The 15376-nt window shown below is 38.3% G+C and overlaps 1 protein-coding gene across 2 annotated transcripts in view; it reads right to left on the bottom strand.

The window, feature by feature from the left end:
• Positions 1-15376, bottom strand: part of LAMC1 (laminin subunit gamma 1) — a 127376-nt gene that overhangs the window by 56791 nt on the left and 55209 nt on the right. Inside the window, exon 1 of one of the 2 annotated variants that reach the window (XM_053209460.1) lies at positions 13859-13883. The exons of the other annotated variant lie outside the window; for it this stretch is intronic. Coding sequence (XP_053065435.1) covers positions 13859-13868 — 10 coding nt within the window. The 5' untranslated portion in view covers positions 13869-13883. Of the gene's footprint in view, positions 1-13858; positions 13884-15376 lie in introns of those variants that run through there. 2 annotated transcript variants of the gene reach the window in all.

The following is a 15376-nucleotide window of genomic DNA, read 5'->3' as shown; positions in this document are numbered from 1 at the left end:
ACGGTTATATTTGAGAAATATTGCCCTACTGTAAACTCTTCTTCATCTTGGTTCTCATGCTTCAAATATTTAGGTAGGGAAAGAGTTCTGACCTTAGTGCTGCCCTGTAGAATGAACTTAGGCACTCATGAACGGTGACTCTGATTTTCACACGTCAGTATTTCAAGGTGAAATTTACTGCAACTGTTAACTGTGCAGGCATGAGCAGTGAACCAGAATGACAGCCATCTTTCTTAAGACACATTCAGACGTTAAACTCACAGGGCTTGCTCACTTCACATCTGAGGAGGCTGGGTGATGACGGACCAGTTGAACCCAAACTCCCCAACATTTTCCTCCATGCCAGTTTCCTATCACTCAACTTGTATCCTCAAGGCCCTATTTCCTAGGCACGTGGAAATATACATTTCTATTTTGAGAAAACTCGCCTACTGCCAAGGGTTTTACAGTGTTGTTCTTTCCATGCAGATACTGGTCAAGATTCCCTGTAAACCAAATTCCCTATCCCCTCTGGCTTCTCTACTTCTTCCTTCCTCTTCCCAACAATTAGTAGTATTTAATAAAATGATACAAAACCAACAGCAATTCTCACTGGCAAGAAACAAATCTGGAAGCAAAGAATTAACTTCTGCTTCAGTACACTCAAAAAGATAAGAAAACACTTTTTCTTCATTGTCTAAAAACCTAGAACTTGTTTAACCCTAGTCTGTGCCAGGTAATGTTGGCATTTTCAGGGAGGGTATTACATTCTGTTGGTTAAATACCAGTGTAGAAATATGTACTTTTCAGAGAAGAAATTTCAGGTATTAAAAATAGATTATATATACGTGTGTGTATATTTATATTTATATTTATATTTATATTTATATTTATATTTATATTTATATTTATATTTATATTTATATCTATATATGTCAAGGGGGGCCTAAGAGCAAAGTACAAGGAGTTCATATTAGTATTAGAGAGAGGGAGAGGAGCAGGGGGAGGGGAAGAAAAAAAGGGACAGAGAGAAAAGGGGGAGATTGGAGATTGAGGAATTTTAAGAACACTAAAAATCCAGACTCGATATTCTGGATTTTATTTTTATTTTTATTAATATGTATTTATTTTTGAGAGAAAAAGAGACAACACAAGCAGGGGTGGGGAAGAGAAAGGGGGAGACACAGAATCCGAAGCAGGCTCCAGGCTCTGAGCTGTCAGCACAGAGCCCAGTGCGGGGCTCAAACTCATGAACTGAACCATGAGATCATGACCTGAGCCGAAGTCGGATGCTTAACCGAATGAGCCACCGCGGCACGCAGATATTCCGGATTTTAAGTACTCTCACAACATTCACATCTCATCTGTAGGGAGTGCTTTCTTTTTTCATTTCAGAAATACTTTGAGGGGCACCTGGGTGGCTCAGTCGGTTAAGCATCTGACTTCGGCTCAGGCCGTGATCTCACAGTCTGTGAGTTTGAGTCCCGCATTGGGCTCTGTGCTGTCAGTTCAGAGCCTGGAGCCTTCGGATTCTGTCTCCCTCTCTCTCTACCCCTCCCCCACTCACTCTCTGTCTCTCAAAAATATGAATAAACGTTAAAAAGAAAAAAGAAATACTTTGAGGTCACTGATCCCATCTCCTTCCATACTCAAGCCTTGGCTGACAAACTATAGACTGCAGACTGAATCTAGCCAACCACCTACTTTGTAAATAGCTTTACTGGAACAAAGTCACACCCATTCATTTGAACTTATGTCTGCTTTCTGGCAACAAGGGCAGAGGTGAGCAATGGTGAAAGAGAATGCATGGCCTACAACATTCACTATGTGGCCCTTCAAAGAGAACACTTGCCAATCCTGATCTAAGAAATCAAAGACCATAAGAACAAAGATTTCTATTAAAACCTCTTCTTCCTCTTTTCTGCAGGGCAAACTCTGAAAATTTGGTCCAAGGAAAATTGAATTTTCCCTGTATTGCCACAAAAATATATGAAGAAAGCTTATTCCGAAATTTTACAAGATTAATAACAATTCTAATACATCTGATATAAGAATTACGTATTACTTCATAGGGAAAAAAAATGCCACCTGTTTCCTTTCTGGCAAATGAACAGGCAAAAAGATGAGCAGTTAAAAAAGGAGGGGATGGAGATGTAATTCATTTTGAAAATCACATCTGTAATGACCTTTAGCCCTGGTACAGCCCACAAAAATAAATCAGCCAATCAGAAAGACAGAGGACACAGCAGTACAGTGAAAAGCAGCACCATTTTTCCAGGCGTGGAGCACATCCCAAGTGGAGATGTAACTGGAAGTAACAGCAGTGAAAGGAAGGAAATGGAGAAATCAGCTCAAACAGCAATCATCGCTGGGAGAGCAGGAAAAATGACATGTTGATAACTGCAAATAAAGTGGAAAATGCGAGTAGATCCCATTTAGATCTCTGCGAGGACCTCCCTCCATTGTCCTCTGGATTGGAATTCAGTCCTTTACACAGTCCTCCTTGTACTTCTGCTCTTCTGAGCGGATGGACAATTTACATCATGAAAATACTCTGCCAGCTGGCACTCTCCCCACAAGTGACCGATTGTAAGCAGATGCCTTCATAAGATAAGTATCAACGAATACCCCCTTCATTTTTCATTCACCCACCCTCTTTGCAGTGGAATGGAAATGCACACCCAACACACTATCTTTTAGAAACCAAAGTTTGTGTTCTTCACGTCCCTTCATCTCTCGTGGGCCGTATTTGAACTTGCTATTGTGTTCCTGATTAAATTATGCCCCCTGCCAAATATCCAGTATAGGTAATCTCCTTAGATTTTTTGAAACTTTTTTTAACATTTATTTATTTTTGAGAGAGAGAAAGAGCACAAGCAGGCGAGGGGCAGAGAGAGAGAGGGAGACACAGAATCCAAAGCAGGCTCCAGGCTCTGAGCTGTCTTGAAGTCACAAATTGTGAGATCATGACCTGAGCCGAAGTTGGACGCTTCACCGACTGAGCCACCCAGGCACCCCACAATCTCCCTAGAGTATTTGTAAACACTCTTGCACTCCCAGATGCAAGCATCTGTTTATTCTTCCTAAAGACTCAGATTAAACATTGAATATTCTGTAGTATAGCCTCAGTTTTGAACATGTGACGATCTATTGCAACAAAAATCAAAACTTCCAACAAGAAGTCAATCTAAATTATTGGTGCATTTAGTGTTACAGATTAAGTAGTCCTGTTCAAATATGCTTCTTTTCCAGTTAAAGCATCCTCCCTTTAATGTACATTATAATTCCAGGGGCCCCTCGGTGGCTCAGTCGGTTAAGCATCTGACTTCGGCCTAGGTCATGATCTCACAGTTTGTGAGTTCAAGCCCCGCATCGGGCTCTGTGCTGACAGCTCAGAGCCTGGAGCCTGCTTCAGATTCTGTGTCTTCCTCTCTCTCTGCCCCATCCCCACTCATGCTCTCTGTCTTAAAAATAAATAAAACATTAAAAAAATTAATGTACATTATAATTCCAGAAACTTCTTTAAGTTTCTCAATTAGAAAATCATAAGGAATTTCAATGTCCCTCTCCAGCAAGAAGAAATTTTTTATGATCACTACTGAAACTGTTTTTATAAATGATGTATATACCACATTCAGTGAAGGGATGCTGAAGGCAAAGAGATCATCTCACAAATTACTTACATAGCATACTTCAGGTAGGTCGGTCACATTCCCAGCACTTCAAAAACATAAGCTTTTCTTATCTGCTTTTCCTTCTACATTGAGAGCAAACATTTAGCAGTGGTATCAGAAGAAATGTTCTTCAAATCCATCCTTCACCATATTTCAAACAGACAGTGCTTCAGTTCTCATCCGAGGGAGTATTTCACACGCACCACAATGGGACTTCTTCTACCTTTCTATTTACATTCTGGAGAGCAGCCAAAGTCCTCTCTAGCTCTCTTTGATCTGATGCCAGAGCCCTGGTACCCGACACCCACCTGGAAGAAATTCCCTTAGGAGCTCCAGGACCAAAGAGGAATTGGGAAGGAGTGGGACTGTATAAACTGTATAAATACTGTATAAACCCATCCTACATCCTATCACTCCCCAGCTTACTGATCCTTGCAAGTTACTTGATCCAGTGCAAACTCCTTAGGCGTGTTATTGCAAGGTATCCATAAATCTGAACAAGTGTGCTTCATTTTATACCTTCAAACCATATCCTAAAACTCTCCAATGTAAACTAAAACTTCTACTCCAGTCTTGCCATCTTTTTTTATCCATATACCATTTCTCACTTTGAAGTTACTCCTTCCCAAGCCTACCTATCTTTCCATGTCTAGTTCAAGTACTATGGTCTCCATGACACTTGACAATTACTTTTCAGAACACCCAACACTCACTAACCAAACCACAGAATTCAGTACTTGAATATTTACTCCTTTGTGTAAGTTTCTGTTATCCTACAAGAGAGTAACTTTTTCAAAAGCAAGGAATCTATATTTTTTGGGTATCCTCTACTAAAGGATTTTTCAAGTTTTTCTGACCATGACATATAGTAAAAACAAACAAAACCCCACCTTATATTGCAGCCCAGAACACACACACACACACACACAGAACTAAAACTCAAGTTTGATGAAACAGTATTATCTATGATGCAATTTGACATTCTATTCTATTCTCCATTTTATTTGTTATAAAATGCTAGTTACAGCTCACTAAATTGATTTTATGACATTAGGGAGTTGTAACCCACAATTTAGAAAACACTACTCTGCAATCCCTCAGGCACTGTCCTTGACACAAACCAGGTGCTCGATAAATATTTGTTTACTAAACTGACTCATCTATTACACAGCAGGTCAGAATTGTACAATGAAATGATGCTTTCTGGATACTGACAAAGTTTAAGGTGATGCCCTTTAAGACCTTGTTCCAATTATTTTAAAACCAGGACAATATTTTAAAAAGAGCCTTTGTCTGTGGCAGCCTTTAACAAGATCAAAGGAAAAAAAATCCTTTTCCTAAAGCTAAAAGGCTAAAGATCCCATTCATCGACACGGCATCCTTGAGACCAATCCTGCCTGAACCAATCCTTCCAAAGAAGTTCTTTTTAGCAGCTCTGGTTCCAGAAGAACTTCAACCATGAGCCTGGGCTAAGCCTTCAGGGTGGTAGCAAGGATCTCCTCTCCATGGGATAGATGGACTAATGCCGGATTCTGGGGTTAGATTTCTACTAAAGACAAGACGCTTGGTTACATACTGGGAAACACAGTTCTATCTCATGCTCATGGCACTTTTTCATTGGATATCATTGGAATTATCTTTTATTTTTGCATGTTTTATTTATTTGTCCCCCTTTTCTCCCCCAGGCATGAGAGTGACCTTTTGAGGACCAGGAGGTCTTGTCTTATCCCCGGCTATCCCTTTACTTTGAGGTATGTTTTTACTGTCTTTTAAAGGGAGAAAAATATTTGACTTGTAAAATAAGCAGCAATCCTATACGAGAAAGACAGTGGCCTAAAGCTTGATTTGCTGTTTGGTTCTTCATTCCGTGATTCATTTTGTGAAAATACGCCAAAATGGACTGCATGCCAGGCAGTTAAGGCACTGAAGATACAAGGATGAAATAAGACTCAGTCCTTGCCCTAAAGTAATTCTATATGATATATGAGGGAAGACAAAAATAATTAAAATGCAAAGTAAGACACGTACTATATTAGAGAGTAAGGAGCAATCAGACATCTGTGTTCTTCTCCCATAAAATAAAGAACTCTGACAAGACAAACTTGAACATCCATCTAGATTCTACAATCTTGATTCTACAATCTTGCTTGATTGTACAATCTTACGTGTCAGCAACATTTCTAATGGTACCTCTCTCACCAGATCTTTTTAATACTTTTTCTTACAATGACATTTTAGAGAAATGTTATAAATGTGTAAAAACTGATTTCACAAACACAAATGACATCAGAGACATGATGACATCAGCTGGTTTCCAATTAACTTCAGTTCTATAAAGAAGTAAATAATTTTCTGAACACACACAGTGCTTTTGCCAATATTCTGCGCTTGGTCAAGTCCTGTATTCCCAGCCGCAGGAGAATATACTGAATAATCTGCAAAGGATAACAGAAATTAAGGTTCCATTTTTAAGGTTGAGAGTTTCTAATGACTGAGTACAGGGTTCTCAAATAACTGCTTCCATCTTTGGCTGAGAAAAAGAGAGCTCTTGGTTTTTATGTCCATAAAAAAATGAAGCAGTTCAATCTCCAGGCTCTAAACAAATAATCATACATCTCTGTCCACATCTAGCTATGAGGGACAAATGACACGTAACGTTTTAGATTAAGTTCTTCAGTAGCAAGAAAGAATGGATTTTCTGCTCTTGCTTCTCTCACTTGAAAAAGCAAATGTCTGGATCCCTTTGCAAATTAGCCCAATCTATAAAACACTGGAACTAAACTGAACTCCCACCACTACTTGGCTCCTGCCTTCTTCCGCAAGCCAAGAACAAAGACCCCATTGATTCACGCGTGTAGGCGGATTAGACTCGCAAGGCAGTCATGTAGCACATTGTTGCACAGTGATTCCATGCTGATAAGTCAAGGAAGCCTTCTCTAGATTTTTCCCCATTTTCCTTCATTCCACAGCAGTAAAAGTTCAAGTCCATATAACATAGGTGTGTGATTTAGCATAAAACAGGCCTGTCTATATAGTTTTAAGTGGAGAGACAGGAGTTACTTTATTTGCCTGCTTATACTCGGTACTGTTTTCAACCCTCTTAGAGGTCTCATAAAAGGCCAGATTAAGTGGACATGTGCTAAAAGTCAAACACTCCGAGTTCTTAAATGTCCAGGGAGAACCTAAATTAATGTTAATAATAATATAATAGTATTAATTATATATAATAATGAAAAATGAAAGGAAAATGAAAATGGGAAGGGGCTAAGTGGTAAAAACAACAGCAAAGGGAGAGCATGAAGGTGAACCAAAGAGCACCAGTTTTCTCTAGAATTTATAAATCAAGTTTATAAACTTTTAGGGGCATCTACTTTCTAATTTAATTACTAAGCACATCCTAAATGCCAGAAGTAATGGAGTATATAAAGATGAATGTGTTCTCTGCTGTCAAAAAGTTTACCATCTAGTGGGACCACAAGTCAAAATGCAACGCAAAGAAGGATGTACTAAGTTTCAGCAAAGACATAAACAGGGCAGACTGATTTTATAAACTTTTAAAAACCAGTTATGAACAAATGTAGATTTTTCTGAGTAACTGATAAGATACGAGTGGGTGGTTTTGACACAATAGATCAATAAAATATGTACTCTCAACTGCATTTTCTTTCAGTACTTCTCCTGAAATCTTACTATATGAGTTTTTAGAATATTGATGAGTAAAATGCCTGGCATTTCCATTCTTAATGCCAGAATAAAAGAAGGGAGCATTGTAAGGAAACCACAGAGAATTTCTATGAATACATGTACAGATAAGGACAGAGACTAGTTCTACATACCCCATATGCCTTAATATAATAAAAGAATTTCTCCCTTAAATTTCCCTTTCAGAAAGGAAAGAACTACTTTGTATTCTAGTTCTTACAAAGCTTCCCAGTTATTGCATTTTAGACCACATATTACTGTGGGGAAATCAAATTAGCTTGAAATGACCTCAAATAATACAAGTTTTGGAAGCTTATGTAGGACTCATAATAGAAGATTTTTATTTTGTTTGCTTTTTAAGAGGCAAAGAGATTAAACCAGATTTATGTAATTATCCCTGGGAGGTATGGCTTTACTGTAAATAACAAGCTTTTTAAATAGTTTATTAGGGGGGAGAATAAGTGGTTATATCGTGAAGATCCAAAATATAAACCAAAAGGAGAAATGGGAAAATGCATGCTAATATAACATGGATCAGTATATATGGTTTAAAATTTCCAATGATAGCACTCTTTCACAAATTTTTAAAGTATACTATCGGGGCGGGGCACCTGGGTGGCTCAGTCGGTTGAGCGCCCAACTTCAGCCCAAGTCATGATCTCACGGTTTGTGAGTTTGAGCCCTGCGTCAGGCTCTGTGCTAACAGCTTGGAGCCTGGAGCCTGGAGCCTGCTTTGGATTCTGTGTGTCCCTCTCTCTCTCTGCCCCTCCACCACTCATGCTTACACTCTATCTCTGTCAAAAATAAATAAACTTTAAAAAAATAAATAAAAAAAATAAAGTATACTGTCATAAATAATTTATTCATGGAAATGAATATAATATGATCTGGGAAACTGTACTGATTGATGGCTAAAATGAGACTATAACGATCACTGATGTCAAAGACATATTCAAAGAATTGGGATAAAATGGCTCCAGAAGATATAAGAATATGGGAAACAATCCTAATTTTTTATATATGTTACTTATAACATGTAAGTTAATAAATAAAATATTTTAAATGATTATTTCACCTACATTCCTAAAATGTTTATATATTCAAGTTGGCATAAGCCTGTTTTAAAAATCTTCTCGAAGGGAAAATGAGAAATAGCCTGATATTAGGGTTGTCTTTTACACAAATGGCAAATGGCAAATTTGCCATATGGCAAATTTCATGTTATGACTCAGAAGAAGCATGATGATAGTTCCAAGGGGATTCTGTATGAGAACAGTCCAATATTCAACAGAGCAGTACCCACACCAAAGTTTCAGTCCCAGAAGATCCCAGGACAAGTCAGGTAACATACAGCTGGTAGGCCAGCCACTCATGCAGGTGTGATTTGTACTATTCCCGTGGAGTAGCTATACGGCACCCGGGTGGAAGAAGGCCCTGCTTGAGACTTTTCCCCCTCTTCTCATTTTATTCCTACTTTAAAAAGGAAAGTCGACTTTAAAGGCAGATCAGTAACCATCAATGCAAATATAATTAAAAAGCATCAGTATAGAATCATTATAGAGCAACAGTATGGAACATACTCTTTATGGTAATAATAACATGGAGGGGGAAATCTTTTTTTTTTTTTTCTCTTATTTGTCTTGTACCAATTCAAAAAACTGTTGCCTTTCTTTGCTTCCTTCAAAGTCCCCTCACCATACAAGTGAAGAGCAAACATACTCGAAGTCAGAAGCAGAGACTGCAGAAATGTGAGCATTTAGCTAACTTTGCAGGAGCTGTGCTATCCAAGGCCAGAGAACCCTCGCCCCATTTGTACCATTAACAAGACAAATGATGATTCTGTCCACATCAAGGCTTGAGCTGAGGGAACCAGGAAACTATCCTGACTTTAAAGAGCACTGTCCAAAGTCATAGTTTTCACTTCAACTCCCAGCGCTAGGATACAGTTGGCGAGATCATAATACACCCTAGTAAACAGTAACAAACCAGAATAAACACCTTTTGGGGGTCCAGTCATATGCCTAAAATGCCACAGATATTTTCATCATCAGTACTATTATAATGAAAGAACATTAGTGCTATAATCACACTAACAGCATGATTCTATTTCCAACAATGACTCCAAAACATAAGATAATTTCTGGACGAGCTGTGGCAATCTGTAAAAGAAGGATGTTGCACTTTTCTGGGGAAAACATACTCCATTACTTCTGGATATGACACATGCACGCACATGTGTGTCACATACCACAGTCAACCCTCTTACCCTGACCCTTCAAACTTCACAGTCCTTTGCCAAAATGATATCCTAGCAAGGAAGTCATCAAAAATACATTTAGCATATCAGTCTCTTTAGGATTAAAAGGTATTACTACTCTTATTCATTGTTGGTGGGAACGCAAAATGGGATAGTCACTTGAAAGACAGTCTGGTAACTTCTTACAAAATCAAACATACTGTTAACCATACAATCCAGCAATGGTGCTCCTTGGTATTTAACCAAATGGGGTGAAAACTTAAATCCACACAAAAACCTGCACATGGGTTTATAGCAGCTTTATTCATAATTACCAAAACCCGGAAACAACCAAGATGTCCTTCAACAAGTGAACTGATAAATACACTGTGGTACATCCATACAATGGAATATCATTCAGGGATAAAAACAAATGAGCTACCAAATCATGAAAAGACACATAGGAATCTTAAATGCATGCTACTCAATGAAATAAGCCAATCTGAAAAGGGTACAGATTGTATGCCTCCAACTTTATGACATTCTGGAAAAGAAAAAACTATGGTGATAATAAAAAGATCAGTGGTTGCCAGGAATTTGTGAGAAGATTGTGGATGAACAGGTGGAGAACAGAGGATTTTTAGGGCAGTATCACTTTTTTGTATGATACTGTAATGGAGGTTAATTTTCATTAAACATTGTCCAAACCTACAGAATTTATAGCACCGAGAGAACCCCAATGTAAACTAAGCACTTTGGGGGATACTGACATAGTCAATGTTGTTTCATCAGTTGTAACAGATGTACCACACTGGTGGAGGATGTTGGCCATGAGAGAAGCTGTGTTTATAGATGGGGAGAGGGAGTACATGGGACATCTCTGTAGCAGCTTGACTTTGCTATTCATCCAAACCAGCCTTAAAAATAAAGTCCACTGAGAGAGCCAAAGCATAAGAGACTCTTAAAAACTGAGAACAAACTGAGGGTTGATGGGGGTGGGAGGGCAGGGAGGGTGGGTGATGGGTATTGAGGGGGGCACCTTTTGGGATGAGCACTGGGTGTTGTATGGAAACCAATTTGACAATAAATTTCATATATTGAAAAAAAAAAAATAAAGTCCACTCATGAATAGACACTTCTCCAAAGAAGACATCCAGATGGCTAACCAACACGTGAAAAAATGCTCAACATCACTCATTATCAGGGAAATACAAATCAAAACCACAAGGAGATACCACCCCACCCTTGTCAGAATGGCTAACATTAACAACTTAGGCAACAACAGATGTTGGCAAGGATGCGGAGAAAGAGGATCTCTTTTGCACTGCTGGTGGGAATGCAAGCTGGTTCAGTCACTCTGGAAAACAGTATGGAGGTTCCTCAAAAAATTAAAAATAGAACTACCCTATGACCCAGCAATTGCACTGTTAGGTATTTATCCAAGGAATACAGGTATGCTGTTTTGAAGGGACACATGCACCCCAATGTTTATAGCAGCACTATCAACAATAGCCAAAGTATGGAAAGAGCCCAAGTGTCCATCAACGGATGAATGGATAAAGAAGATGCGGTGTATATACACAATGGAGTATTACCTGGCAATCAAAAAGAATGAAATCTGGCCATTTGCCACTACGTGGATGGAACTAGAGGGTATTATGCTAAGCGAAATTAGTCAGAGAAAGACAAATATATGACTTTACTCATACGAGGACTTTAAGACACAGAACAGATGAACACAAGGGAAGGGAAGCAAATATATAAAAACAGGGAGGGGGCAAAACATAAGAGATTCATAAATATGGAGAACAGAGAGTTACTGGAGGGGTTGTGGGGGGGGAGATGAGCTAAATGGGTAAGGGGCATTAAGGAATCTACTGCTGAAATCATTGTTGCACTATATGCTAACTAACTTGGATATAAATTTTAAAAAAACAAAATAAAAGTCTACTAATTAAAAAAAACAGCATTACTAATTTCACTTAAAGACTTGTTTTAGAAGCCAAATGAACTTTGTTATAGCCTTTCAAGGCATTTTTCATTCAAAAGTATTAAAATCTTAGAACAATGGACTGCCAAAAAGTTGTCTTATGGCCTGTTTTTAAAGTCCAAATAAAGACTGTATTGATTTAAAAAAAAAACTAAAAAATAAAATATTACCAATCTAACATAAATAACACTAATAAAATTGTCTAAACAACATATATTTCCCTATTAACATAGTATCAAAAACATTAGAATCAAGTTAGCATACTAGCTCCTGGGTCTGGGGAAAACAGAAAGAAACAAAATCTCTGGCTCCCAGAAGGCACTACTCAACCCAGTGACTATTAGTATAGTTGAGGGTACTCGCAACACTTCTGACCCCCAAGGCTGCAGTCTGAGAATGTGAGAAGGGAACAGGGAAGCCTTAGCTTCTACAGGAAGGTCCAGAGCAAACAACTGGAGATGGAGGAAGGTGGGGCAGATTCTCTGAGGACTCCAGGAATAAGCCACATAAATTCAGGAATTTAACCTCCTCAGGACCTACAGCTAAAACAAGTGTCCACACCTCCAGATTTTGCCCATGTATATTTCCTCACTGTTCAACCTAGTGCTCTCAGAAATGGGTAACCAAAGATAAAGGATCCAGCCAAGAAGCTACAGAAACTATGTTGGTATCTTAAATATCACCTGTGGAAAAAATAGCCAGAAAAATAAAAACTCTTTTTTATATTTCCATGGCACTATTATTATTCAATAAGATATCCCTTCATTATAAGAGGACTACAGTAATAAACAAAAATTTATATTTGTATTCAACAGAATTCCATGGAATCTATTATCAAGACTGTAACACTGGTTATTTCAAATGAAATCATCTGATCATCAGCTTTAGAAATTCAGAAATTTAATTCTTATCAGTCCATCAAATGATTAGTCTCTTGGGAGCTGACTTGTGCTAACCAAACTCAACCAAACTGATTATACCATAAACAACTGCATGTTTGTTTTTAAACAAAGCAGTTTGGGGAAGGTTGATTTTTTTGTTATTGTTGTTGAAATAATAAAAGCAGGTATCTGCACAGGGCAAGTCCTCACAGAAGACCAAAAATTTAAGATCAATAGGTTGCTTGGTAAGCAGAAAATTGGAGCAAATAAATGGGAGTCGAACATTCCTAGGCAATAGTTCTATCAAGTTATAGAAAACTGCCTTTCTTTGATCTAGAGATAATTCTAAAAATAATCAGACCAGTTATCTAAAATTGGAAGACTCTCCTTCGCACAGAAGGAGGCACAGATTAAAATTTTTACTCATTTCTCCTTTTTCAATATCCCTTGTATGTCACTAAAGCTTCTTATATTAACTGTATGTCATGATCCCCTTAATCTCACAATGTTGCCTTTAACTGTAATATAAAAATGAGTTTAAAACTGTTCCTTCTATTACAGGTTTAGTTTTATCACCTTGATTCCAGCTTTGGGGATTTGAGGATCTTATCTCATTACTTGAATTTTTAGACCTAAATGCATTTAAAAAAGCAATTAACATTCCAATGTGATACATATCTTTCCAGTTAACTCCTTATCTCCAGATGCAGAAATTCACAGGATCTATAACTAGTCAAAAATAACAAATATGATAAAGTTTCTGTTAAGAATAACCTTTTTGAACCAATATCTTTCATAATTTCAATCCACATCTAAAGTATCAAGGAAAAAAGTACATTAAATATGCAAACACACACAAGCAAGCAAACAAAAAACAAAATACAACTTTATTGCTCCAAATAAGTAAACTCCCAAGAGATGAGACAGAAAACTGGTTAAGAGCTAGTCAACACAAGCGACAGGTCAAAGAACAACTGGATGGAAACCCAGAAGAGGGTATGGGAAAAGTTATTCTTGCGAACACTCAGCAATGCCCCACAACTGTAAGTCTCCCTGTTCAAAACAACTCAGTAAGGTTACTTCTGGGATCCACTGTTTATAAAATTTTTTAAGCTTTTATTTATCTATTTTGAGAGAGAGAGTGTGAGCAGGGAGGGGCAGAGAGAGAGGGAGAGAGATACAATCCCAAGCAGGCTCCGCACTGTCAGCATAGAGCCCAATGCAGGTCTCAAACTCAGGAAGCCGTCTGAGCCAATATCAAGAGTCGGCGCTTAACCGACTGAGCCACCCAGGCGCCCCTGGGATCACAGTGTTTAAAGAAAAAATTGCTATGGAATTATTCTGTCAGGTACTTCAAAGAAAGCTCCAGTTCCCCCAAGCCTTTCAGCAAGTGTACCTGTTTGCATTTTTAGGTCCTTTCTTCTGTTCCCTTTAAATTAGAAAGAAGCAATCCTCGCTGTTCTCCAGAGTACCTCTTTATTACACCAATTTCCAAAACTCATGAACTCATGAAGCACATCCTTGGCTTTTCAAGCTACTTCAAGAGACTGTAACGAAAAGGTCAATCACTAGGTAATAATTAAAATCAACAGGACCTTCTTTAATTAGTTAGACATAAAGTTAAAATATTTTTCTGCGTTTAAATATTTACAAGCATTAGATGGTGGGGAGGGACATATGGGGGTCTGTAAGAGAAAAATGAATTTTTCATTTTTTGCATGCGCTTTGATGTTTTGAATGCCAAGTGATTTTCTGTTAAAAATTATATCAAAGCTTCAAAAACCAGGGATCAAAACTGTAACATTAGAGAGTACATTCACATAATGAACTGGTGACTGAGATAGCAGAAAATTGAGGAAAACAAGTAGACTGATTTTGCTCTGATGTGGTCTTAGACAAAGTGTGAGACAAGTACAGTGTCTCATCCTCAAGGTCTACAATGGTCCTGAAGCAAGGAGATGCCGATGCACGGAGGCTGGTTCTCAGTCATCACAGAACAAGAGAAGAGAGAAAAGTAGTTTAACCCCTCCGACCTTACTACCCCAAGCCCCAGCTTGGTTCCACTGTTTTCCTAGAGTGGTGGACAGAAATGCCAAAGGATGACGAACAGATTAATGGTCACCAGGGCCCCTGGGTGGCTCAGTCAGTTAAGTGTACAACTCTTGATCTCGCAGTTATGAGACTGAGCCCCACATTGGGCTCTGCCCTTTGCGTGGAGCCTGCTTAAGATTCTCTCTCTCTCCTCTGTCCCTCTCCCCTGATCGCTTGCTTGCTCGCTCTCTCAAATTAAATTAAATTAAATTAAATTAAAAATCCTTGTAGTAAAATAGACATTGGACATGTGATGGAACAAAAGAGAAGTACTGCAGTGTTTGCCCTCATGTTTCTCATTTTTCATCAAAATCTCCATGACAGCATTCTTTTGGCCCTTACTGCTAAAAAATAAAAATGGCAAAGCTCAGTGAAACAAAATATCCTTCCCTACTCAGAGATAAAGGCAAATGAAATGGAACTGAAGGCATTAACATGAGGTGTGTCTCATAATCACAAAAAAAGCTTAGAAAGCAAATAGCCTCTCAAATGGTGAATGGATTCCTCACATCCATCTTTTTTTTTTTTAAACCATCGTGGAGACATATGTATATTATAGATTCACTGTTGGAAAGAACTTGCCAAGGGGAAAAAGTTCTCTCTTTATAATAACTGTATGATCTGATAAAATGACAGAATGAGGTTTTGTGATACATGGCTTATGACAGCTGCAGAAGCATTTATAGAAACTGGCCAAACAACATGATGTCGAATCCCCTGATTTCATACGTCCCAGTGTGCCAAGAGATTAAGAAACTGTGATTGTACACCTATCTCCTACCTTTCCTCTCCACACAGGAGGCAGCTGAGAGTTACAAGCCAA

This window comes from Acinonyx jubatus, chromosome E4 (genome assembly GCF_027475565.1).
Source record: "Acinonyx jubatus isolate Ajub_Pintada_27869175 chromosome E4, VMU_Ajub_asm_v1.0, whole genome shotgun sequence".
NCBI lineage: Eukaryota > Metazoa > Chordata > Mammalia > Carnivora > Felidae > Acinonyx > Acinonyx jubatus.
This window is presented reverse-complemented; position numbering and strand designations above follow the sequence as displayed.